Here is a 25,939-nt window from a genome sequence, read left to right as displayed (position 1 = left end):
AAAACTACAATATTAATTCAAATATACAATCTATCGAATCTATCGACAAATCTAACATCACACCTTTTTTTACAAACTTTTTCTCTACTTGTACTTTTTTTGTTTTTTCTTCTATTTCCTTTTCTTGTTTGGTTTCTTTTTCGTTTTCTTCTCCTTCGTTTTCTTCCTCGTTTTCTTCTTCTCCGTTTTCTACTCCTCTATTTTCTTCTCTCTCGCTTTCTATTTCGTTTTTTTCTTCACTTATTTCTTGTTCTCTTTCCATTTCTTTTATTTCCTTTTTCTCCTTTATCTCTTTTGCTTCTTTCGTTTCCATTTCTTTTTTAACTTTTTCCCTTTCCTTTGCTTTTGTTTCCTTTTTCTCCTTTATCTCTTTTGCTTCCTTCGTTTCCATTTCTTTTTTAACTTTTTCCCTTTCCTTTGCTTTTGTTTCCTTTTCCATTTTTTCTTTTTCTTTGGCTTCCCTCTCTTCCTTTTCTTTCTCATCTCTCTTCCTTGACTCACTTTCTTTTCTCTCCATTTCCTCTTTTCTTAACTCTTTTTCTCTTCTTTCTCTTTCTTCCTTCTCTTCCTTCTCTTCCCTTTCTTTTCTTTTCCTTTCTTTTTCATCTTTTTTTTCTCTTCCTTTTCTTTCTATTTCTTTTCTTTCTTCTTCTCTTCTTTTATTTTCCTCTCTTTCTTTTCTTTCCTTATCCGCTTGTTCTTTTGCTTTCTTTTCATCCGCTAAATTAATCAAAATTTCAATCCTAGGTAAAAAAAAAAAACAATAAAAAATAAAAAAAAATAAAAATAAATAGAAATAAATAAGTATGAAATTTACCTTCCTTGCATTTAGGACATTTTTCATTTGTCAAATGGGTCCATCGATGTTCTTCACAAAATAATTGATGTTTAGGACAAATACCAGTTCTATATGATTTCTTGCATAAAGGACAATGATGTTTTGTTTTTGAATTAGTAGGAGGCATTCTCAATTATTAAATAAAAGGATAGCAATTTTTAAGAAAAGAAAAAAGTAATAAAGAACCCTTTTTTTTTTTTAATAGTGAAAACTTTCTTTATAAAATATCTTTCGGAATTCCCAAACCGATTTTAATATAGAATGAATTCATTTAAAAGGAATTTTTCAAAAGAAAGTAAGATTATGCGTTACGATAACATAAAATCATTGTATTTTTTTCATTTTTTTAATAATTTACGTGATTTACATGTTAAATTTCTAGATTTCAACATATTTCAACATGATTAACATATTTTAATATAGTTAATGCATTTAATGTATTTAACATTTTTTTTTTCTAAATTTTTTTCTCAATTAAAATTTACAAAATTAGGATATCAATAAGTTAACTTTTGGAATAAAGACTCCGGATATATACTGTACATTACTAACAATTGATTATCAATAATCAATCAATAATGGGAAAAATGGCTGATAATTAAAATATAAAAATGAAAACTGTCGAAAATATCCATATGACCATATCTTTATAAAATGATGCAAAATCATTTGATGTTCAAAATAAAAAGTTAAGCATAAAAAATGATGATTAATTAACCGTACTGTATAACTGTATATCCAGTATCCAGTATATTACAGTAAATTCCCACATATATGTACTGTGTATAATATACATATATACGAAAACAAACAGGATGTAGTCGAAACTTCTAACATGTGATATTTTTACTTATTTGAATAATTAAAAAAGAGGGCGTTCCTTTTTATTTAACTAATTTATATATATGTTGCATATTAAGTTTTTTTAATAATAACCCTTAACTATAATATACTAAAAGGGAATTATAGTTATGTAATAAACTATATCCGCAGCAAAAAAAAATTATATATATATATATATATACGTATATTTTTCTCTCCCCTTTTATCACTCCTCTTGATTCACTTTTTATCTAAAATCCAAAATTAAAAAAAAAAAAATGTCGAAACAAGAAGAAATTGATGATGATAATTTTTCAAATTCTTCAAATTCTTCAGAATTTTCAGTTGATTTGGATTATAATTTGGAAGGTTTAAAAAAAATCGCTTCAAACGTATTTGGTAAATCTTGTATTTCTATAGAAAAACTTGGGGAAGGGGGATTTCATAAAGTTTTTATATTAAAAATGGAAGATGATAATGAATATATTGGAAGAATAGCATTTCCAGATTATCCATATTGGAAAACTGAAAGTGAAGTCGCAGTTATGAAATATGTTAGAGAAAGAACTTCAATTAGAGTACCACAAGTTTATCATTATGAAAGTAATAAAGAAAATCTTGTTGGACAAGAATATATTATTATGGAAAGGTTACCTGGTATATCATTATCTGATGTATGGAATAATTATAATATAAATGAAAAGAAAAATATATTATTACAAATAATAAATATACAATGTATACTTAAAAATCAAAAATTTTCAAAAATTGGAGGAATTTTTTATGATAATAATATAAAAGATTTTATAATAGGTCAAGTTACAGAAGAAACTTTTTTTAGTGAAAAAAGATCTGAATTAAATATTAAACGTGGACCTTTTAATAATACTTATGATTATATTGTTGCTGCTATTGAAAAAGAAATTATTTATAATAAAGAAAATTTTAATGAAGAAGAACAAAAAAAATGGATTCCTGTTTATGAAGAATTATTATCTTTAGTACCAAAATATTTCAATAATAATAATAATAATAATAATGTTAATGATATTTTTATATTAACTCATGGTGATTTTCATTATACAAATATTTTGGTTGATGGTAGTACTAATATTACTGGTATAATTGATTGGGAATGTTCGGGTTCTTATCCATTAGAATGTTTTTGTACTTTTCCTGTTTGGATAACTGATAATCCTTTTGAAGATTCTGATAAAAAAAAATCTGAAGAAAATCAATTACTTCAAAATTTCTGGGTTGAAGAAATGAAAATTCGGGACCCTGAATTTATTAGAATAATGTATGATATGGACGATTTTAAAAGTGTAATTTATCATTCTGCTTTTATTATTTATGCTGAAACGGGTAAAATTTTAGATATACTTGAAAATTTACGTAAAAAATAATTCTTAAAAAATTCTAGAACACTTAATAATCACTTATTATGGAAGTTAATAATAGTAATGTTACTTTAGATTATTTTTTGTATTAAAAAGGATAGTGGTTAAGCAAAAATAATATCTAATATAATGTAATTGTTTAGATACTCACTTGCAGAGTGAAATAATAAATCTATAAGTACACGTAAAACTTTTATTCTTATAAGAAATTTAAGGTCATCAAACTTGAAAAATTTTCTGGAGTTATACCAGCCAAAATTACTAATCTGGTATATTATCAAACAAATATTTACCATTATTCTAATAGCATTGATTTAAATATGAGCAATTTTTTTGATTTACAATTTTTTCGTAATTTAAACATATTTGAGTGTGCTGCCAATGTTGAAAGACATTCTTTCCAGATCGATTGTATGATGATACTCAGTTATAATATTCTTAGTGGCTGTGATGATAATTTACAATACAAGTAATCTCTTGAAAGGTAATGTCAGGAAGGTTTATAGCTTTCTTTTCTATTGTGGATGATAAGATACTGTATAACGGGTGTCAATGAATAAGGTTTGCTACGCCACAGTAACGTGATTGACTGTCTCTCGTCAAAAGTTACGAATGAATCAATTATCTAACAAATTTTTAATATTTTTTTTCTTGATCTTTGATTAGGGTTTGTGTGAATGACATACAAAACAAAATGATTTATGAGTTGAAATCTATTTTATATCAATAAAGCAATAATTGTTTACCCACGTTTTGGTTTAAACTATATGTCGTGTGGTGTGAACTGTGTAAATATATTCGGAAAAATAAAAAACAATGCTTACATACCAATTTCCACACATATTTCGGGAGTATATAATCAATAATTTTTTGTGTAACTTTGATCGTGAGAATTTTTCATCGACTAATGACTACGCAAATTAAAGCATTAAATAAACGGAAAAAAAAACGGAATAAATCGTAAATATAATCTATTAAATTAACCTCCATTAACTGCGCAAGAACATTTATCCAATTAGCTTTTTTGGTAATTATATATATATATAAGGAATAGACAATAAAAAAAAAATCATAGTGTTATGTGTTTTCGTTTACAGACAATAAAGCGAGCAATTTTGAATAAAAAAATGAGTCTATAATATAGGATTAACATAGGTTTCTCTTTCAAACTAGAGCAACTTTTGCGGAGAAAATTTGATCATCGATCCTGATAATGACAATCTTGTTTAATCTATATCATTTTAGAACAATGAAAATTGGTTAGAGTCACCACATTGAAACATTGCCGAAATTGAGCATCATTATTATTGATAACTAATGTTGGCCGAAATTGTCCATAGTTTCAGGTCAAGAATTCTCGTTTTTAGCGGCGTGGCAATTGGCTATAAATGATTTGCCTACAATGACATAATAGGTTTACAACAACCCATTGTTCATTATACAATAATAAGATATTACTTGGTGCGATCATCATTGATTTTTGCGATGGATATATAAACATATTTGGATGTCTTTTCTTTCAATTCTGTTCTTTATATGTTGTGATCAAAAATAATGTAATTTTTAACCAATAAAGAAGCTTCAAGAACTAATAACAATGATTACGCGTTCAAATTCTCGCTGTCGTTTGTTTACGCTTATGGTAATTAAATGTAAACTCTAATATAAAAAAAAATTTTTTTTTTTTTCAATCAATAACCAAATATTTGTCAATGTCGTAATGGCTAGTATATTTAAAGAAATATAATAAGTATACAAACAAAAAAAGATTAATTACAATATTTTTGATTTGATTGATAGAACTTTTACCGCTTTTTTTTCACATGATCATTATAATGAGTAGTAGTAATAAATAGTATTTATAAGAAAAAAAAAAGAAAAATTAAGATATTGAATCAGAAAGAAAATGTCTGAATTATCACTTGTTGCCGCAGCTCTTTCTTCCATAATTAATCATCCTGTAAAGACATATCGTGAATGCGTAGCTAATGGTTTAGACGTTTTACCTAACCAATTTTTAGACCTTGATTTAGTTCATAAATATTCCTTTGTTAAAGAAGGTGATGATAAAGTCGTTCAAAAACCTTCCTTCAGACAAGGTGATGAAATAGATGAAATAGATGAAATAGATGAAAAGGTTGTTCATAGACGTTCCAGACAAGGTGATGAAAAAAATGAAAAAAATGGTAATAGACGTTCCAGACAAGATGACGAAAAAGATGAAAAAGTTGTTGATAGATGTTCCTTTTTCAATAAAAAAGTTCAAGGTATCCTTGATATTAATATTTTACCTCCGCAACCAATTCAAATTTTTGTCAAAGCTTCTTTTGGGAAAAGTCATTCAATATTCGTGGCTCCGAATATAACTGTCCTTGAATTGAAACAAGCAATTCAAGCAAAACTTTACATTCATAGACCTATACGTCTTGGATTTTCTGGTAAAATATTGAATGATAGTAGAACTCTAGAATCTTACAAGATCAAACGAAGTGATACTATTCATATTTTATTTCGAATACTCGGGGGTTGTGAATTTTATGTTATAGATGATGATTTTTTAGACCCCAAATATGATTATGACTTCACGAATCTACGAGATGATGGAACAAAATATATCCGTGGAAATGTAGAATACAAACGACCTTATGGATGGAAAAGAATCGCTCTTAATGTTAAAAAGTATGGTAATGATGATGAATGGTTAGGTTCCGTTGGTTTTAGTTCCAAAGAATGGCCAGTCTCTTATCATGGCACCGATAAAAATTTTGCTAATTCTATTGCTAATGAAGGTTATTTGCTTAGTAAAGGAGTAAACTTTTATTATGGAAAAGGAATTTACTCAACTCCTGAAGTTGGGATCGCTGAAGGTTATTCTAGTATATTTTACCATGAAGGTTGTAATTGGAAGGTAGTTTTTCAGAATAGAGTTAACCCTGAAGGTTTGAAGAAGGCTGATCCGGCGGGTGATGGTAAATATTCATATTGGATCACACCAGATGAAAAAAATATAAGACCATATGGGTTATGTATGAAAAAAGTTCAGTAAGTGATGATAATCGTATATATTCATTATGTAATAAACTAGAAAAATTAAAACATTTAAAGTCCTTCACTTTTAAAATTTTAATTTTAATAATATAATATAGATAGTACTCCAGAACTATATTTAATAGGAAAGGTTATAATCACATATATATAATAATCTGGAGATTGAAGTAATGAGAAATTTTGCACTGTTGTATCGTATGATCACTTATTAAATAAATAAAAAAAAAATTTTTAAATGGTATACTTTATATAGAAATATCACTATTTTTTACTACAAAAAAAAATGTTAAAAATATTTCTAATTAAAATAAACAAAAAAAAAAGATAAGTTATACAAAAAAACTAATAAACCTTTAACATTATCCTAATAATATAATTACAAAATCCTTTAAATAAAATTAATTACTTTATTTAACATGTAAACATTTCTATATATTTTATATATTTGAAAATCCGAACTCACATCAGCACATTCAATGTAATTAATATAAATGATATCTTTGCAATAACTTTATAAAATAGGATAATATATGATTTATATTTTGAAGTCCAATGCTTCAAAAAGGTTTGTCAAATTCAGCATTTAAATTATTAACTACATTCAAAATATTTTAATATATAATACTAATTTATAGTATATCATCATTATTTAGCTTTCAAACCTTTCTTAGCTAAACTAAATTTTTACCAAAAACTTTAAAATATAACGCATCCAAGGTAAAAAGCAGCAAGACACGACAGAATTACAAAATTAGGAAAATCAACTTACTTTTTTGAATTAATTTAAATTTCACCTTAGATGATTTTACTAATAAAAATTAATTAATTTCACCCTAGGTGAATTTAATAATTAAAAATTTAATTTAACCCTGGGTGATTTTTAAATTTTTTCACCCTAGGTGAATTTAATAATTAAAAATTTTTATTTCACCTGGGGTGATTTTCACCTTATTTTGTATTACATTTGTATTGATACAAATGCGTAAAAATTTTTTTCTTGTAAAGTTACTATTACCCCTATTAATATTAATGTGATAATTTACACGGTGATATTTTATATTTACGCCTCTTTCACCATAATGGAATTGAACTGGGAATCATTTATAAATTTTCCAAAAGATATTGAAGATGTTCTTACATCATCACCAAACTTTTTTATTGAAAGTGGTGTAAACTGTGACATAGAAGATACTATTATATCTCCTAACGATAATGTTTTTATTGAACTAGAAGTAGAACCTATAAACCCAGTTATTGATAATACGAATACTTTTAACTATTCTAATAATAATTCAAACTTTCCTATTTATTAATATAATCTTCATATTGGAGATATGTTTGATGACTGAATGTCTGTTGATAAGTTTATGTATAATTACTGTTTGGAAAGAGGATTTGGTTATCAAATATATCGAAATGATAAAGACATAAATGATCATTCTATTATCTGGCGTAAATCATTTCGTTGTTCCTTAAATGGTAATTATGAAGGTCGAAAAATAATTAATCAAAATGTACATCGTTTGCGTAACTCTAACAAAACCAATTGTGAGTGGCATTGTAATTTTAAATTACCAAAAACTGAACAACGTATAAGATGTACAACATTAATAGATTCCCATAATCATGAATTAAACTCAACCCAAATAGCTCATCTTAATGCTAGATATAGACAGTTTAATGATGACATGATGCAAGACTTAGCATTTTTTACAGATTGCAAAGTTGCGTCTATTGTACAATTAGAAATTCTTAAAAAAAATACCCAGAACATGTTTTTCACAAGCAGGACGTCTATAATTCAATTTACAAGTTACATGGAAATAATAAAGATGAAAACCTTGATTCTGGTTTATTACTTAATGTTCTTTTTGAAAAAATAACTGAAAATTCAAATTGGAAGGTATTTGTTCGGCATTCTGGCAATGAAAGACGTTTATTTGGTATTTTTTGGATATTACCATTTCAACAGGATTTATATCAAAGATTCCATTATATGGTGTTAAATGATAATACCTATAAGACCAACAAATATAATATGTATTTGAGTGTCTTTATGGTGAGAGATAATTATGGAAAATTTCAAAATGTAGCTAATGCTAGATGAGATGGCGTCAACATATATTTGGATTTTGAAATATTTAATGGAAGCAACTGATAAAACAACTCCAAAAGCATTTTGGACGGATTCAGAACCTGGTTTAATTAATGCTACATCTCATGTTTTTCCAACAACACCGCACTTTTATTGCCTTTTCATATTTGGCAAAATATTATCAAACATCTTAAAAACAAATTAGGTGAAGCATTTCCATCTTTTAGTAAGGCATTTTATTTATGTAGAAATACATTAAGTGTTGAGTTATTTGAACAACATTGGAAAGTTATGATGAGTACATTTCCAGAAAGCTGTTCATATATGACTAAAGTATTATATTCTAATCGTTCTAGTTAGGCCAAATCGTATTCACCATTTCAATTCAATGCGGGTATTCAAAGTACTCAAAGCGTTAAATCATTTAATGGTATTATTAAAAGGGCAGTAAATAGTACTAGTTCTCTTTGTGATGTTGAAAAAGCAATCAATAAAAGACATGATGATGAATCTCAATATTGTAAATTAGTTGACCTTAAGGCACAACAAACAACGGTTGGATTACCACATTTAGCTTCACAATTTTTCTTTAATATTGATGCAATTCTCAATCATTTTTTAACGCCTCTTGTATTATCCTGACAAAGATTTCAAATTTCTCAATCACTTACTTATGAAGGTCAACTAGTTTTATCATTTGATAATGTAAGTATTAAATTTATTTATTGAATTACATAGTATTTTATTATTGTTAATTAAGTTTATTTATTATATTATTATACATAATATATAGGTTTTAGAATCTGATACTGTTGATAATTATTTTATAGAAGATGTAGTTGATGAACCACAAATAATATTACAATCTTTTTTAAATGGTATTGATTCTATAAATATTATTGAAACATGGAGAATACGTCATGTAGGTGGACTTTCAAAACATGAAAATTTAGTAATATTATTAGATAATGGCAGTCATCTTTGTACATGTATGGAAAGTGTAACTAAAGGTATAATTTGTCGACATTTTTGGCATATTATATTATATTCAGGTATAGCGAAGTTTCATATTAGTATTATACCAAATAGATGGTATAAAGATAGTATTTTAACAAACTTAAAGGGTAACGTTAAAAATTCGCCAATTCTTACTGCAATAGAATCAAATAATAATTCTTCATCATTATCATCTTATCAAATTAATTTTACACTTCAAAACATGCGACATTTTCAAGGATTAGATGATAATAAAAGTATTCATCAGCAAAATACTTCTCAAAGAAATCGATTTGGTATAGCATTTTCAACAGCAAAAACAGCTGTTAATATTGCTTTAAAAACTAATAGTGATTGTGAATTAATTCGGTTATTAAAAGAATTTATTGCATCAAACTGTGAAAGAAGTATGGAAGTTGGTGATGATGATAATTTAGAAGAAATTAATGGTATAGAAAGAGCTGCACAGAATGCTAACATAATTTCATTACAAAAAGATTTAATTGATCAGATTACTGATCCTAATGTTACTAAAATTTGGGGAGCTCCTTCTAAAAGAAGATTAAAGAGTGTATTAGAATTGTCAAAAAGAAGAATTCCAATACGAGAAGTTACAGAAATAAATGATAATCAAACTATAAGAATACAGCGAAAATGTCTTTTATGTGGTCAATCTGAACATTACCAAAAAAAATGCCCAATTGGTAGAAGGTAGATGCAAAAATATTAATACAAAACGTAGTATATGGATATTAATACAAGACGTAGTATATGGATATTAAATACAAGATGTAGTATATGGATATATACAAGTTCATCAAGGTATTTGTTGATTTAATATCAATAAAATAATGTATATATGTGTATTTACTAATTTATAATTTAATTGCGTCACAAATTACTTAATTAGAGCGAACATGAAAGTGTATAACAGTGCAATGCATTTTTTTAAATTTTTTAAGGGGTTCGGAAAAAACTATATAAAGACTAGCTGTCCTATGGTGGATGAAAGGTTTGGGAGAAAATATAAGTGTTTTTTTTTCACACAGTTACTTCTAATGAAAGTTAATCATTTTTTACTTAATAATTATAATAAAATATTCATTAGAAAGAGAAAAAAATTTTACATGTTATCAATTAATTATTTATATATTTTATTATATAAAAATGTAAAGAATTTTTTAAATTACTTTTAAAATTTTAAGATTTTCCATATAAAAAAAATTTAAACAAAATCACAAAAATTTAAATCACGTGATTAGGTGATTTTCATCTAGGATGAGCGTTAAAATTTTCCATTATAAATAATTATTTAAAATATTTATAAAATAAAATAAAAAAAATTTAACTAACTTATTCAATTTTTTCTTTTAATATTATTTTTTCAAAAATAATATCAGAAGAAACAGTAGGTAATGGTTGATGTTTTGGATTAATTAAATCATCTTTAATTTTGTTCTAAGATGATTTAATAATATCTAAAAAATAATTTTGCAATTCTAATTTTTCTAAATCTTTTTGTGAAATTTCTTTTAATTCTAAAGCATGCTGATATTGTTTAATTAATGTTTGACCTAAAAATCAATTATAATAAAGTTATCAATATATAAAAATATATACAAATTATAAATAATTACTAATTTTTTGAATTCTGGTTTCTGCAAAATGATCTAATGCTAATGAAAGTATAAATTTACGGTAACTTGGAGTAGTAATTTTTGTAAATCTTCCCAAATATGACTAAAGTCTTTCTAACCATTTACCATCAGTAAGACCAAACCCTTCTCTTTTTCTTGAATGATAAATACATTGACAAAAAGCTTCATGAGCATAAGCATGAAATACAGAAACTGCATACTATACATCTTTAGCTTTTAATTGTAAAAATGTTTCATTTAGTTTGTTCTATTAATATTAAAAATATTAATAATAAATTAATTATATATTTATATTAATTATTAATATTATAAATGTTTGGCCATTGTACATCCAATATCATACATAACATTAATTTGTAATCCAAATTCATCTAAAATATTATTTAATAAAAATAAAAAATATACTAATCTAATAATAATAATAATAATTGGGTATTGCTAAATATCACCAGTGGTGATTATCACCACACTATTTAATTCTGGCTGAAAATTATAATTTTGGCCAGAGTTAAAAAACACATCATAATTTTTTTTTCAAAAATTTTAATTTAAATAATAAATGTGTAAAACAAACCTGAGTAGATACTAATCACACTAAAATTTTGAAAATTTGACTAAAAAAAATCTTTTTTAAAACAAAAAATTGTATTTTGCTTATAAAATTAAACTTTCCTATTTTTCTCAAAAACTATCTAAACAACAGCCTTTATAATCTAAGGCAAACTTGTTCTACCCATAAATTTATATATAGTAATGATATTTATATTATAATTAGAATAATGTCACAATCAAAAATTTTTGAAAATTCAAAAAATATTTTACATGTAGTAACGATTACCACTGGTGATATTTAGCAATACCCATAATAATTTAATAATATAACAATAATTAATAATATAATATTTATTTAAAAATAAATACCTTTCTCCTGTTTTTATATTTAAAAATTTCATTGGAATTCCATGTTTACATGTTATACCAACAACTCCACTAATATCCAATGCATTTGAAAGTATTTTAGAATTTTTTTCATTTGCTACCTTAAAAGCTTTCATACATGGATCATTTTCCTAACATATTATTAATTATTTAATATTTAATTTAAATTCAACTTTTAATCAAAATTTACCTCAGAACTTTCTTTTTGTAAATATTGTAAATATAATTTTTCAAAATCAAAAAATTTATCATCCATAAAATATTTAGAATAATAATCTTCTTCTGTATTATCATTTCCACCAAATTTTAATCATCATAATTGAAAACATCCATCAAAACATACAGTTAATCTATTTAAAGAACCTGAATTACATGAATTTTTCTAAATAAAATAAAGATATAAGATAAGTATATATAATTATTTATATTAAGAATATCAATAAATACTTACTAATGGATATGCAGGACAGAAAACTTCAGGTTTCTTAACCACTTGTTCTGTTAAAAACTTAATTTTTTCTTTTTTAACTAATATATATTGTCTAAAAGTAAACATAAAAGGTTTATAAATATTTTTATGACTACTAAGCTATAAATTTTAATTTATCATTAATAATTAAATACTGTTAAAAAATATTAAAATTTATAAAATATAATTATTTATACATACTTTATTATCATGAATATGTCTTAAAGCAATACAAAAACTTTCATATAATATTTGTGCTAATAGAAGTAGTTTTTCTGCAAATTCTAATAATTTTATTTCAAATGCAATTAATGGATTTATAGGAGAAGCAGAAAATAATCCTCTGCATGTTAATGCAACTGCCAAATTAGACTGTTCACAATTATACAAATTGAATTGTTTTTTAATTTCATCTAGAAATAAATAAATAAATAAATTAATAAAATTTTTATAAATATTTACAAATAACAAATAACTTACGTTCAAAATAAATACAATCGATTGTAATTATTTTAAATAGTTCATTATTATAACATTTTACATAAAGACATATATTTTCTTCAACATTACATTGACTTTTCAACTCAATTAACGCGTCTTTAAGTTGAACACGAATTGACTGCCAGGATTTATTCAAACGAGTTTGCTTTCTCTATAAATACTATTATCACTATCAACAGGTATACTTTTATCAATAAAATCATTATTAACATCATCATAATTATTTTGTTGCAAATTAAATTCAGTAGGATTTGAATCATAAGTTTGTTCAGTTGAAGTATTGGAATTTCAGTATTGCGAATAAATGCTCGTGATTTACTATATTTGATACCATGAGGTTTTTTAGTATGAGGCATTTTTGCCAAGAAAGTTTTTGATTCAGTCTCCTAAAAAGAAAGAAAATGTTTAACATACTTAAAAAACAACAAAAAATTTCTTTTCCGTCCGAAAAGTGAAAGAACTTACCAACTAATGTCAATAAAAATTTTGTTAAAGAAAGAATAGGTATATATTAAAAAAACTAAGAAATTCCTAAGTTGTTTTATTCTCAGTTTTTTCAATGTTTAATTAAGTGCTGAAGTGTAGATTATTTTTCGTTGGTGCTGATTACACGTGATCAGCTGCCCAAATTTTTAGTATCGATTATGACTCATCAGTAGAGTTTTAGTATGACCTTTCAGCCTTTTATAGGTCATGATTAGCAAGTGAATGAGGTGGCTAGAGAACAGTGTAAAAAATTATGTCATAATTACGTATTTTTGATATACGTTGTACCCGTGGTGTAACTGGGATGATGTTTATTGGCACATGTCACGTAACCGTAAGAAACGTGTTGTTTATATTTATCTCAGCGATTTAAAATACTTTTGAAATTTTTTTGTCTATTTGTTACACATTATTTGTCAGGTGGGACAGGTTTCTGTTACTAAAAATAGTAAAATTCAATTACACTACGGATGCAGGATTACTCATTACTACTCCAATAGGGGTCAAATAGAATTTATTTAAGACCATCGCTTGTTCTGTAGAATACTGTTTTTAATTAAAGTATGGCAAGCCTATCATACAGTCAAGTAGCTCGAATGTCTCCAAGGGAATTAAAAAAGTTAAAAGAGCATAAGAAAGAGTTAAAAGAGCGTGAGAAAGTGAAAGAGTTTGAGAAGGAGTTGTATAGTAAAGAATGTGTTGCTCAAAGTATCAACTTTGTAGTTGGTGAAGCAAATAAAGAATTACCTGCCTTGATTGATCGTGAGATATTTTCCTACTATTTAGCAACAATACTTGCAAGGAATAAAGAGGTAGTTGCAGTGTGGTTAAGAATTTTACAAGGTCGCTGTGAAATTTACCTTTCTAAGAACTCTGATTGGCTCGACAAAGATAATAAGTATATTGATAATATTACAAAATATCTGAAAAATATATCAAAAAATGCTCCTGTGATATCAAAAGATAACGAAAGAGATTTTCTTGAGGCTGTAACGATTTACTGCTCTACTAAACTTAAATCTAGATTGAAAAAACTTCATGATGATATTGAATTCTATGATGATAATGAACATGTTAAATTTTTCAGTGATTTTCTTTCAGTTAGGGTTACTATGGTTAGCAATGCAGAAAATACAAATATTATCACAATATCTGGAATTTGTAAAGAGTATTGTGAGAAAATTAAAAAGGCTAAAATTGAGTCTAGAATTCCCTCAGAATTTTTAAGACATATTAAGAAAGTGTCGTTTTATATGGCTTCTACTATAGGTATTGTAGAATGTGCACGTAATATACAATATAAATCACTATTCTCTAACGTTTAAGTGTATAGAGTGAACCCTGTTATCATAAAAAATCAGCCCATATATTCGTGGGAAAATATTATCAGAAGGTTTATTGATGAAGACAGATATAAACGTTTCATGAATAGGTGTTCGAAAAAGCCTAAAATAATGGAAAGAATCAGTAAAGTATATACCGATAAAGCCACACAAAAACAACAACCACTTGACGGTGATAACGTTAAACAATGTATATACTTACATGCGGAAATGAACATATTGGCCTCCTTAATTATCGACAAGAAAATTAAACGTAGAGTGTTTATAGCAGTGTCAAAGAGATGTTGTTTCTTGTGCGAACTTTACATTAATTTTGCACAACTATATTATGGATATAATATCATCGTTTTTGAACCACAATTTTTTACTAAATATGATTTTGATTGGAAAAACACAAAAATATGTAGTGGATGGAAATTTCCGCATGTAAGGAATAACAAATTTATGGCTGAATCCCTGAATTATATACTAAAAAATCTTAATCAAATCATAGAACAAAAATTAGAATACTATACCAGTAATTTACCAGCGGATTCTAGTGATGGACAATATATATATAGATATATTAAAGGTTTTAGCAGTAACCCTAATAATAACTTTAATTTATTTTCTTAACAAGGCTGCGTGAAATTTAGAAAATAAACAATGTATGCAATTTTCAATTTGTGAGCTATACTTTTTTTATATAAAACATTATAATTAGGAAATATCAGATTTGTAGAGATAAAAGTTTAATTACAGGAAGAATGAGAGTATATTCTATCAATAAAGCATAAAAGTTCAAAGCGAAATTGTACTTTTCTTATAAATGAATGTAAAAAAGTTAGCTTAAAGGGAAACATTTCAAGCTCTAACACATAAGATGAGAGTTTTTATACTATCTAATGCTGCATTTCACCTACATTTGTTTCTATTTCATATAGGATATAAAAATTATATTAACGCAAGAGATAAAGTGATTTCAGATATATCTGTAGACAAAATATTTTGACTAGAAAAAAAAACTATAAAAAGTATCTTTAGGAGATTCAGATTTTTGTGATAATTTACTTGTAAATAAAGACAACTGTTCACAAACACAATTGATCTATCTCATTTGAAGATTTTAATCTTGGGGATTGCAGGTAAACTTTCTGTCTTATTTCTGTTCAGATGAATAAAAAAGTTCATTAATCAAATTTGCAAATGGTTTAAGGATTGATCTTTAATGTTAATATGACTGCATTATGTAAATCTGATCAATGAGTACTTTCTAATTTACAATAGAAAAATTTGATGTTATTCCATTGCATATAAACTTTGGGTATATACAGGATTGTTCAAGAATAAATTACATGTAATTATTTGTTAGTCTGGAATTAAACATCCTGGATTTATCTGGGGTAAAAATAGATTAATCTATATTTCATCCTGGATTTTCCTATATTTCATCCAATATTTATCCTGAATCTGATCCATATTTTATCCCAAATTAATTACTTAAATTTCACCAATAATTACATTACATCCAATTATTAAACCTAGACTAATCGTTAAAATTAAATCCAGGATAAAATATAAACTAAATCCAAAATGAAATATATATTGATTAAATCTGTAATAAAATATGGATTAATCAGGATTTGATAATTGGATGTAATGTAATTTTTGGTGAAACTTAAAAAATTAATCTGAAATAAAATGTGAATCAAATTTAAGATAAAATATAGATTAGATATAAAATAAAATCTGGAATGAAATATAAATTAATCAATTTCATCTCAGATAAATCCAAAATTTGATCTAGAATTTAATTCTGAACTTTTGATCAATATGACACTTTATAATTAACTTATTACATTATCATATTATAAGTGCAACCATAATGTGAAGAAAATAATTTAACCACACCACTCTTAAATGCAAATCATTTTAATCAACAATTTGAATTTTCTTTTATATTATACTTTTTGAATATTGTTTTTAAATATTGAACAATACATTTATATACATATAATGTAAATAATAATAAAATCATATAAAATGTGAAAATATAAATTTTTTAATAAAATATTTACTTTATCTGAAAATTTATATTAAATACCATTTTGTTTAATTTTAAATAATAATAAAAAAAAGAATTTTAATCATTAATAGCAAATGCATTCATATATATAAAGAAAATTTCTAATTATCACTGGTGGTGATTTTACCACCATATATAATAAATCACGTGATCAAGGCGTAGTTGCGATGTTTTGAAATAAATTTTATTAAAAGCTAATTTAAAAGTTTAAATATGAATACATAATAATTTTACAGTTTTACAATGCAATTTCAATTATAAATTCCTTAATTAGTTACTCTCACTAAGAATCCTTTTACTTTAGTTTCAACTATAATTCATCAATTTTTCTCACTAAAGATTCTTCTTTTACAATTACGCAAATCATGACCTGTACCTTCACACCCTTTACACTTTCTTTCCTTCTTATCATTTCTATTAACTTCTAAGTTGCCTTCAGTTTTCTTTTGTTTCTTATTCTGTCTTAAAGTTTCTCCTTCACTTAAGTATCGACCTAGGGGTCGTCCACGACATCTTGAAGTTATTGGATTAGAATATTCTAGAGCTCCGAATGGATCGGATAGAGTCAGGTAATTGACTTAACCTGACCCGAGGAGAAGTCACGAATTTGATGACCTGACCTAAATATCACGAATCAGTTCGGGTATCCAATCTGACCTGTTGACCCGATATTTTAGATCAAAAAAAAAACGTTTCAGCGTTTTTTATATATCAAATTATAAGAAAAAACTCTAACCGTTTTTTTTTACAATTATTTTGTGGAAAAGAACGTTTCAGCATTTTTTTACATATTAGATTACGCCAAAACATTTTTTATATCGGGTCAGGTCAGGTACCCAACCCGACCCGTTGATGTTTAAAAAAAAACATTTTTTTAATTCATTTAATGAAAAACGTCGGGTCAGCTTTTTTTCATTAAAAAAACATCTTTTTTTGATTTATTTAATGAAATAACGTCGGGTTATACAATTTTTCATTAAAAAAACATTTTTTTTTATTCATTTAATGAAATAACGTCAGGTTCGGCGTTTTTTCATTAAAAAAATGTTTTTTTATTCATTTAATGAAATAACGTCAGATTTAGCGTTTTTCATTAAAAAAATATTTTTTTGATTTATTTAATGAAATAATGTCAGGTTCGGCGTTTTTTCATTAAAAAACGTTTTTTTCATTTATTTAATGAAATAACGTCAGTTTCGGTATTTTTTCATTAAAAAATATTTTTTTTGATTTATTTAATGAAATAACGTCAGGTTCAACATTTTTTCATTAAAAAAAGACGTTTATTATTATTATTTTTATGAACAAACGTCAGATTCAGGTCAAAAAAAATGGGTTGGCATTTTTTATATATAAAAAATGCCGAAATGTTTTTTATTGCCTCAAAATATATCGGGTCAATGGGTCGGGTCAGGTATCCGACTTGTGACTGACCTGACCTAAGGTCAGGTCATTAAATTTGCTACCCGACCCAAATTTTTCAGGTCAACCCATCGGGTCACCTGGGTTGACCTGACCCGTTCAGAGCTCTAGAACATTCAATATTTTCTTGTTGATTTCCTGCAGTATTTTCATCAGTTGTTTGATTACAAAGTAATTCTTGTTGCTTTTCTTCAATATATGTTTGAAGTAACCATTCAACTCATTATAACAATCTAATTTTTGTGTTAAGTCCAAAGCCTTTTTTGCGAAACCAAATGCTTTTCCATATTTTGATTTTGCCAAAATGATTCCTTGAAGCTTTTCTGTATTAACTTGTTCACCACAAACATGATGAACATAATTAAAATTGATTTCTTCATGAACCACTGCTGAAGAATTATGATCTTCAACAATTGATATAACATCTAATAAAGCTATTTCTTTATCATCAATATTTAATTTCGAATCTTGATATCAGCGCAGGAAATATGAAATTTTGCTTGTAAACTCTTTCTAAGAACTCTATAAAAATGTCTACATGGAATACCATATGATATTAAAAGGTTACAGATACAAGAAAAACTTCCATCTGCCATCAAAACTACGAAATGTGATTTTGTTTGTGACAATTCTGGCTGAACTTTCCAAATTTCAACAATTAATAAATTTTGTATCTTTTTGATTATAGTTTGAAGTAATATTTGTGTTGCATCATAATCATCTTTCCGAAAACCTTCATTATCATCTGTATTATCAACCTAAATAAAAGAAACAACAAAATTAGCAACCATATAAAATTTTTCAATTCATAATAAATTCCCTTCTAAATCCTAAACGGATCCTAACCCTAACCCCTAACCTAACCTAATCTTAACCCTAACTCTAATCCTAATCTTAACCTTAACCATAACTCAACGCTATCCTAATCCTAAAGCTACTCTAAAACCTAACTTACTTGCTGAATAGTATCTTTATCAACCAAATATGCATCGTAAAAAAATGAATGCTTCATCTGATTTTGTGTTGCTGAAAGAATGTGTGGAATTAAAAATTCCTTACAAATTTCATTAATACCTACAAAAAATTTTGAAGGTACATCATCCAAAGTTTGTCGAGGTAAAATATTTCTCATTTTGATTATACGTTCATATTTCATTTCATTATCGAGTATATTTTGAATCTCATTGGCGAGTTGATATAAGAGAAAATTTTTTTGGACAGCAGCTTTAAGTAGATGATTAAGGGATTCTACTCTTTGAGTGCTATTTATTTCACAATTGAAAATTTCATTTATATAGCAAGTAGCCCAACTTTCCTTTGTTGGTTCAAGCATCCGCTTCAAATATTTTGATATTTCAGAATATTTTTCAATTAAAATTTTCCATTTTGATTCAAAAATCTCATAAACAAGACTATTACAGCATGAAAAAAATTCAGCTCGAAATTCACTAAATTTTTGCAATCCAAGTTTTGGTTTCACATTCTTTTTAAGGTTAAGATCAATATGAAATATGCACAAGTTGTGCTTTGATGTTGGAAAAACAAAATTAATAGCATTTGCCATAGCAGGGTCATAATCAGTATATATAACACGAGGATAAACATCACTTGAAACCTTTTTAAGTTGTTGTAATACCCAAATAAATGAGTTTTCTGTTTCATCTTCTAGCAATGCACTTGCTATCAATCGTGATCTTGTATTATTATCAACAATAAGAAATAAACATAAAACCATATCATAACGATTTATTCCAGCTGTGCAATCAAAAATTAAGACTTCGTGAAATCTAATATAGTAAGAACATTGATCAGGTGACATCATGATTAATGATGTTAGTCTTCGATCATTTTCAGATAAGCGAAATTCAAAGAACCATTCAAGTTCTTGTTGTTTTTTTCCATAAAGATAATGTAAAAAATTTGCACTATCATTTTTAACAACTTCCTTTTGCTCAACCTTAACTTTTTGAATAATGTTATATAGATCCTTTTTTAAAATTGGATGCTCAGGATACTTTGCTCGAAGTAATAGATATATCTGTGTAGTGCTAAATATACTATGTTTCACATAAAATTCAACATCGGTAATCATTTCTGAAGTAAATTTTCTAAATTTAGGTGCCATTTCTGCAATTAATGGATTCATAACATGATTGTGTTCAAGTTTAACAGATGTAATACCTATGGTATTTTCTTTTTTAGGTTTAGTTGCATTAACATGCCAAGGACAATTGACCTGGTAACTTCCTCTATTCCTTTGGTTATCAAGATTAATAATCTTCTTTGATACATGATTACCAGAATGAGTACACTCATATTTCCTTCGCTTAACATGAAGTTTTTTCTGATCAGCTGTTAAACCTTTCATTTCTTTTTGATGCAAATAATACTCAACTCTTGTTTTTTTAAAAGAAAATCCTTCCTGTAAAGCATATCGTTCAAGATAAACTTCAAGTTCTTTTCAAGTATGAAACTTTGCACCTGTAATTATCGTATAATGAAAATCATTTTCTTCATCACTAGAATCAAAACATTCATTAATAGGTTCATTTTCTTTATTGCTAGAATTGATAATTTCGTGATTTACATTCATTATTAGGTAGTTATAATGTAAGAAAGGTTAAAGTAGAAGAAAAAGAAAGAAATAAATTATAAACTGTGGGAAATCAAAATAGTTGATCAGAAAGCTTAATAATTAAATCAGGCGATTACGTAATAAATCACATGATCAGGTGAAAACACCTGAGGCGTTACCTAATTAATTTCATATATAAAATGGAAAAATAAATCTTATTAAGAACAATTTTTAAAAAATTTATAATTTATTATTGGAAAAAAAAGGAACTTTATATTTTTTTTATATCTTAAAATATAGTTTCAGTAATTTTTATCTTAAAAGTTTATGTAAAATTACATAAACAGGTATTTTCAGTATTTGTCGTCTAGGGTGATAAATATTATACGTCACCTTAATATAATCACATGATTTTACAATAATATTTTGTTATTGAATTTTTATAAGATTATTTAAATATTATATATATATTATTTATATATTATCCATACATTATCACTATACATTATCTATATATTATTTAATAAAGCAATATACTTTACATTTTCCTTACTAGGACATTTAGAAGCATAGTGTTCTATTTTATGACATATACTGTACCACATTTACGTTTTCCAGTATTACCGTTTACTTCAATATCTCCTTTTTCACAACTAATATTAGTATGCTTCATCCTATACATGCTGCCCAAATTATTTTGGGATGTCATAATTATAATTTGGAATGCTATAATTCATTCAGTTTATATATAATTTACTATGTAAAGTGCCAAAATAATTTGGGATGCCATAATTGAATTTGGGATTTTACTTATAATTATGGCAGCCCAAAATAATTTAGGTGGCATGTATACTTCATCCTTTTAACACTCACTTCATTTTCTTTATTAAAAACTTTTAGTTATTTGTTAGGCTACTCTTTACCATGATGTACTAATGAATCTTTAATATCATCAACATCATATACACATCCATCTGATAATTTTACAACATTATTTGAATCAGTATTTGTTAATTGAGTACCAGCTTCACATTTTACTTACAATGTATATATCATTTCATTATAATTAATATTTTTATAATTATGTCTTACGTTTAAATCTTGCTGATTGGCCTGATCTTAAACTAAATTGAATGTAAATTGTCTATATATTCCTAATCCAATATCTAAACTAACCCTAATTCTTTATCTTAATCCTAATCCTAACCCTAATCTCACACCCTAATTTAACTCTAATTCTGCACCTTAACCCGCATCCTAACCTAACCCTAATCCCGCATTCTAATCCTAACCTTAATCCTACACCTTAATCCTAACTCTAATCCCATATCTTAAATCTATACCTTAATCTAATCCTAATCTCATATAACTATATCTTCTAATACAATCTTTTAATAAAACTTATCAAATGAAGCTTATAGTATTCAACTCTATATAATTTAACTACAAACCTCTTCTGCTTTTCATACTCTTTTATATAATGTTCAGCAATTTCCCAAGAACTAAATTGTGCACCAACAGACAATTCCAAAGGTTGACTTAGCAGAGGATATTGTATTGAGTTAAGACTTCCAGCTCCATTCGAAAATAGGCCTATAAGAATATTTATGTTACTTTCAACTTCTTTATCAAGTTCTATTTGTTCTATGTATTAAATATTAAGTTAGCTTTTGTTTCTTTTATTTTACTAGGTAGGAACACATATTATACGAACCTTAATTAACTTTAAAGTTATCTCTATCTAACAAATAAGCAGATTCAACTGGTATATCTATATTTTAACCAAAAAAACTCCATAAAAGAGAGTTTCAGTATTCCTTTATTAAAAACTTTTTTTTTTACCTTGATAATATGTTGTTTCGTACAAAGGTTCAATTGGTTCCATTTTTGAGTCATTTAAATAGCTAGTTATGTGTAAGGTTGCTTGCTGAAACCTAGGGGTTTAGGCAAAATGGCATTTCGCCAAAAAGCGAAATTCTGCCAAAACTATATTAAAGTTATATCAAAAAACTGGCGAAACTTTGGAGAAAGGCGAAACTGCCAAAACTTATTATAAATGCCGAAACTGCTGAAATTCTGCTAAAACTATAATAAATCTATAGTAAAATTTTGACAAAACTAATCATAAGATTTTGAAGAGGTTTAGATAAGCAACCTTAATTATGTGACAAAGAATAAAGAAAGAGTCGTACTTTACTAAAAATGGCCAATTTTTTGAAATATTTTTATAAACCTAGATACAATGACTTTCAAAACAATTGTGCAATTATTTTGTAAAATTTTTAAAATATATTAAGATATATTTGAGGTATTTTTGAGATTAAAATATTAAAATAATATCAAAGTTAATTATATTATAATAATAAAATAATAACAAAAACATTAAAAAATTATTGTGATATTATTTTGAGTTATTTTTATAGACCTAGATATAATATAATTACAAAAGTATAATAAAAATATTTTGATGTATTAAATGTATTTTTGTAGTATTTTTAATTCTAAAATGAAAATTAAAATTTTTCCACTATAGCGAAGTTTTGCTAGTATTACATGACATAAATATCATTTCCTTTTTTGGAAATTTGTATAATCCATTTGCATAAATAATTTTCATTTTTCGTCAGAAGTAAAATTTCCTTTTTGGGAATTTTGTGTAATGTTTAAACCATTACCCTGTATCACACTCTCAAGCTTTCAAAAATTACTAAGTATTATTTGAACTTAGAATTTTTTTAATGAAAAAATTATATTTGTCATCTTATTTGTCACATGGTTAATTCTGGCCAAGTTCTGTAATTCCAGTCAAATCATATAATATTACACAAATTTCCTAAAAAAAAAATTTTACTTTTGACAAAAAATAGAGCAAATTGGTTACACCAATTTCCTAAAAAGGAATGATCTTCGAGTCATGTGACATTAGCAGAACTTCGCTATAGCGGAAAATTATAAAATCCTTTTAAAATTATTACAAAATCATTTCAAAAAATTGGCCATTTTTAGTAAAGTAGATCATTTTTCTTTCAGGATTTTTTTCTTTTGATAATCCAGATGAATTCTTTAAATTGTTAATGATAACATTAAGTAATGTAAATACTAAATATATAGCTACTTTACTAAAAATGGCCAATTTTTTAAAATGATTTTGTAATAATTTTAAAATACTACAAAAATACATTTAATACATCAAAATGTTTTTATTATACTTTTGTTACTTTACTAAAAATGTCCAATTTTTTGAAATGATTTTGTAATAATTTTAAAATACTACAAAAATACATTTAATACATCAAAATGTTTTTATTATATTTTTGCTATTATTTTGTAATTATATTGTATCTAGGTCTATAAAAATAACTCAAAATAATATCACAATAATTTTTTAATGTTTTTGTTATTATTTTATTATTATAATATAATTAACTTTGATATTATTTTAATATTTTAATTTCAAAAATACCTTAAATATATCTTGATATATTTTAAAAATTTTACAAAATAATTGCACAATTGTTTTGAAAGCCATTGTATCTAGGTCTATAAAAATATTTCAAAAAATTGGCCATTTTTAGTAAAGTATTATTTTGTAATTATATTGTATCTAGATCTATAAAAATAACTCAAAATAATATCACAATAATTTTTTAATGTTTTTGTTATTATTTTATTATTATAATATAATTAACTTTGATATTATTTTAATATTTTAATCTCAAAAATACCTCAAATATGATATATTTTAAAATTTTACAAAATAATTGCACAATTGTTTTGAAAGCCATTGTATCTAGATCTATAAAAAATATTTCAAAAAATTGGCTATTTTTAGTAAAGTAAAAAAAATTAGAAAACTATTATAAAATAATTACAAAACCATTGTAATTTTTTGACATTATTTTAACATGAAATTATAAGCCTAGATAACATGGTTTTACTTGCTAAAAATAGCTATTTTTTTGATATGCTTTTGATATAGCTATAATACTATTTTTATATAGTTTTAATGCATTATGCCAACAATTAAAACCATGTTATTTAGGCTTATAATTTCATATCAAAATAATGTCAAAAAATTACAATAGTTTTGTAATTGTTTTGTAATTATTTTATAATAGTTTTATAATTTTTTTTTAATAAATTTATAATACAATTGTAATTAATTTCAAAATACATTTATATAATTTTATAATGGATTTGTAATAGTTTTTAATTAATTATGCAATTGTTACATTATTGTTATATTATATATTCAGTGTAATAAAAATATTATAGCTAATAGACCATTTTTTATATAAAAAACAAGTTTCAAAGTAGAATTAGTAACTTCAAAAATCGCCTTTTAATGACCATATCCACCACCCAAAGCATGAAACCTACAAATAATTAAAGAAATAATCAGTAAACTGTTTCTTTGATTAAAAAAGTTATAGATTTTGAAGTTAAACTTCGAAACTTACCATCACTAATAATCCAAAATTTTCTTTCAAACGTATTTGAAAATCTGAAGTTAAAGTTCCTACAAAAAAATAAATAAATAAATAAAAATTGCTAAAAGCTTCTAAATATTAAAAATTCTTCTGAGACATACCTAAGATTAGTTGAAAGCTGAAGGCCTATAAATAAATAAAAAATGTATTAAATACTAACGTCTTTAAAAAGTTTTTCGTTAAAAAAGTGATTTAAAAGCTTACCTATTCTAGAATTCAATCGAAAATAAAATTGGAATAAAATCTAGAAATCCATTTTAAAAAACTGTTTAGAGAAGTTTTCAAAAGTGCTTTAAAAATTTCTTTAAAGATTTCAGTAATGAATTGAAGCGGTTTCCTATAAAATAGTAAAAAAAATTAAAAATAAATAAAATATATTAATATTTAATATTAATAATTTGGGGTAGTAGTATCTTTCGAAAGAGGGATCTATGCTTCGAAATCAGACCCAGATTCCTATAAAATGAAAAAAAAGTTAATAACTTTTTTTTATAAAAAAAAAATATTTGAATGAAGCAACTAAAACTTACCAGGGCATTCGACTTCTTTGAAGTTTGAAAGTCAGATTCTTATAAAACAAAAAGTAAAAACGAGCTGTTAAAACTTTTTGTTGAAATGCGTAAATTAAGAAATCTGAACAAAACTTACATGTCCAAAGAAACCTGAAGAGCAACCTAAAAAAAAAAAAAATGAACTATTAGTTACAGACTTACAGTTAAAGTTACCAGCTGAAATGGTAAAGGTCAAAGCTGAAATGTCTAAATTAAAATCTGTCATAATGCTGAAATACTG

At 25.3% G+C, this 25,939-nt stretch overlaps 8 protein-coding genes across 8 annotated transcripts; 6 read left to right on the top strand and 2 right to left on the bottom strand.

The window, feature by feature from the left end:
• Window positions 1-4: 4 nt before the first annotated feature.
• On the bottom strand, window positions 5-965 carry OCT59_010369 (uncharacterized protein; the record flags this gene model as incomplete). The annotated part of the gene is made up of 2 exons (XM_025330410.2): window positions 5-720; window positions 818-965. 2 exons carry the CDS (start codon window positions 963-965, stop codon window positions 5-7), a joined length of 864 nt encoding a protein of 287 aa, XP_025177257.2.
• Window positions 966-1,938: 973 nt separating this feature from the next.
• OCT59_010368 (uncharacterized protein) lies at window positions 1,939-3,066 on the top strand (the record flags this gene model as incomplete). Its single annotated transcript, XM_025317906.2, has 1 exon — window positions 1,939-3,066. One exon carries the CDS (start codon window positions 1,939-1,941, stop codon window positions 3,064-3,066), a length of 1,128 nt encoding a protein of 375 aa, XP_025177256.2.
• Window positions 3,067-4,609: 1,543 nt separating this feature from the next.
• On the top strand, window positions 4,610-6,346 carry OCT59_010367 (uncharacterized protein). Its single transcript, XM_025309327.2, has one exon. It carries the CDS (start codon window positions 4,967-4,969, stop codon window positions 6,104-6,106), a length of 1,140 nt encoding a protein of 379 aa, XP_025177255.2. The 5' UTR covers window positions 4,610-4,966; the 3' UTR covers window positions 6,107-6,346.
• An 841-nt stretch (window positions 6,347-7,187) lies between these two features.
• On the top strand, window positions 7,188-7,421 carry OCT59_010366 (uncharacterized protein; the record flags this gene model as incomplete). Its single annotated transcript, XM_066132966.1, has 1 exon — window positions 7,188-7,421. One exon carries the CDS (start codon window positions 7,188-7,190, stop codon window positions 7,419-7,421), a length of 234 nt encoding a protein of 77 aa, XP_066000560.1.
• Window positions 7,422-9,422: 2,001 nt separating this feature from the next.
• On the top strand, window positions 9,423-9,914 carry OCT59_010365 (uncharacterized protein; the record flags this gene model as incomplete). The annotated part of the gene is made up of 1 exon (XM_066132965.1): window positions 9,423-9,914. The coding sequence occupies one exon, from the start codon at window positions 9,423-9,425 to the stop codon at window positions 9,912-9,914; it is 492 nt and encodes a 163-aa protein (XP_066000559.1).
• A 3,901-nt stretch (window positions 9,915-13,815) lies between these two features.
• Window positions 13,816-14,577, top strand: OCT59_010364 (uncharacterized protein; the record flags this gene model as incomplete). Its single annotated transcript, XM_066132964.1, has 1 exon — window positions 13,816-14,577. One exon carries the CDS (start codon window positions 13,816-13,818, stop codon window positions 14,575-14,577), a length of 762 nt encoding a protein of 253 aa, XP_066000558.1.
• Window positions 14,578-14,706: 129 nt separating this feature from the next.
• On the top strand, window positions 14,707-15,210 carry OCT59_010363 (uncharacterized protein; the record flags this gene model as incomplete). The annotated part of the gene is made up of 1 exon (XM_025329174.2): window positions 14,707-15,210. The coding sequence occupies one exon, from the start codon at window positions 14,707-14,709 to the stop codon at window positions 15,208-15,210; it is 504 nt and encodes a 167-aa protein (XP_025177253.2).
• Window positions 15,211-18,181: 2,971 nt separating this feature from the next.
• On the bottom strand, window positions 18,182-20,450 carry OCT59_010362 (uncharacterized protein; the record flags this gene model as incomplete). Its single annotated transcript, XM_066132963.1, has 4 exons — window positions 18,182-18,549; window positions 18,630-18,840; window positions 19,038-19,418; window positions 19,815-20,450. The coding sequence occupies 4 exons, from the start codon at window positions 20,448-20,450 to the stop codon at window positions 18,182-18,184; spliced, it is 1,596 nt and encodes a 531-aa protein (XP_066000557.1).
• Between the last annotated feature and the right edge of the window lie 5,489 nt (window positions 20,451-25,939).

This window comes from Rhizophagus irregularis, chromosome 18 (genome assembly GCF_026210795.1).
Source record: "Rhizophagus irregularis chromosome 18, complete sequence".
Taxonomy (NCBI): domain Eukaryota; kingdom Fungi; phylum Glomeromycota; class Glomeromycetes; order Glomerales; family Glomeraceae; genus Rhizophagus; species Rhizophagus irregularis.
Note: the sequence above shows the minus strand (reverse complement) of the source record. Positions and strands in the feature narration are given on the sequence as shown.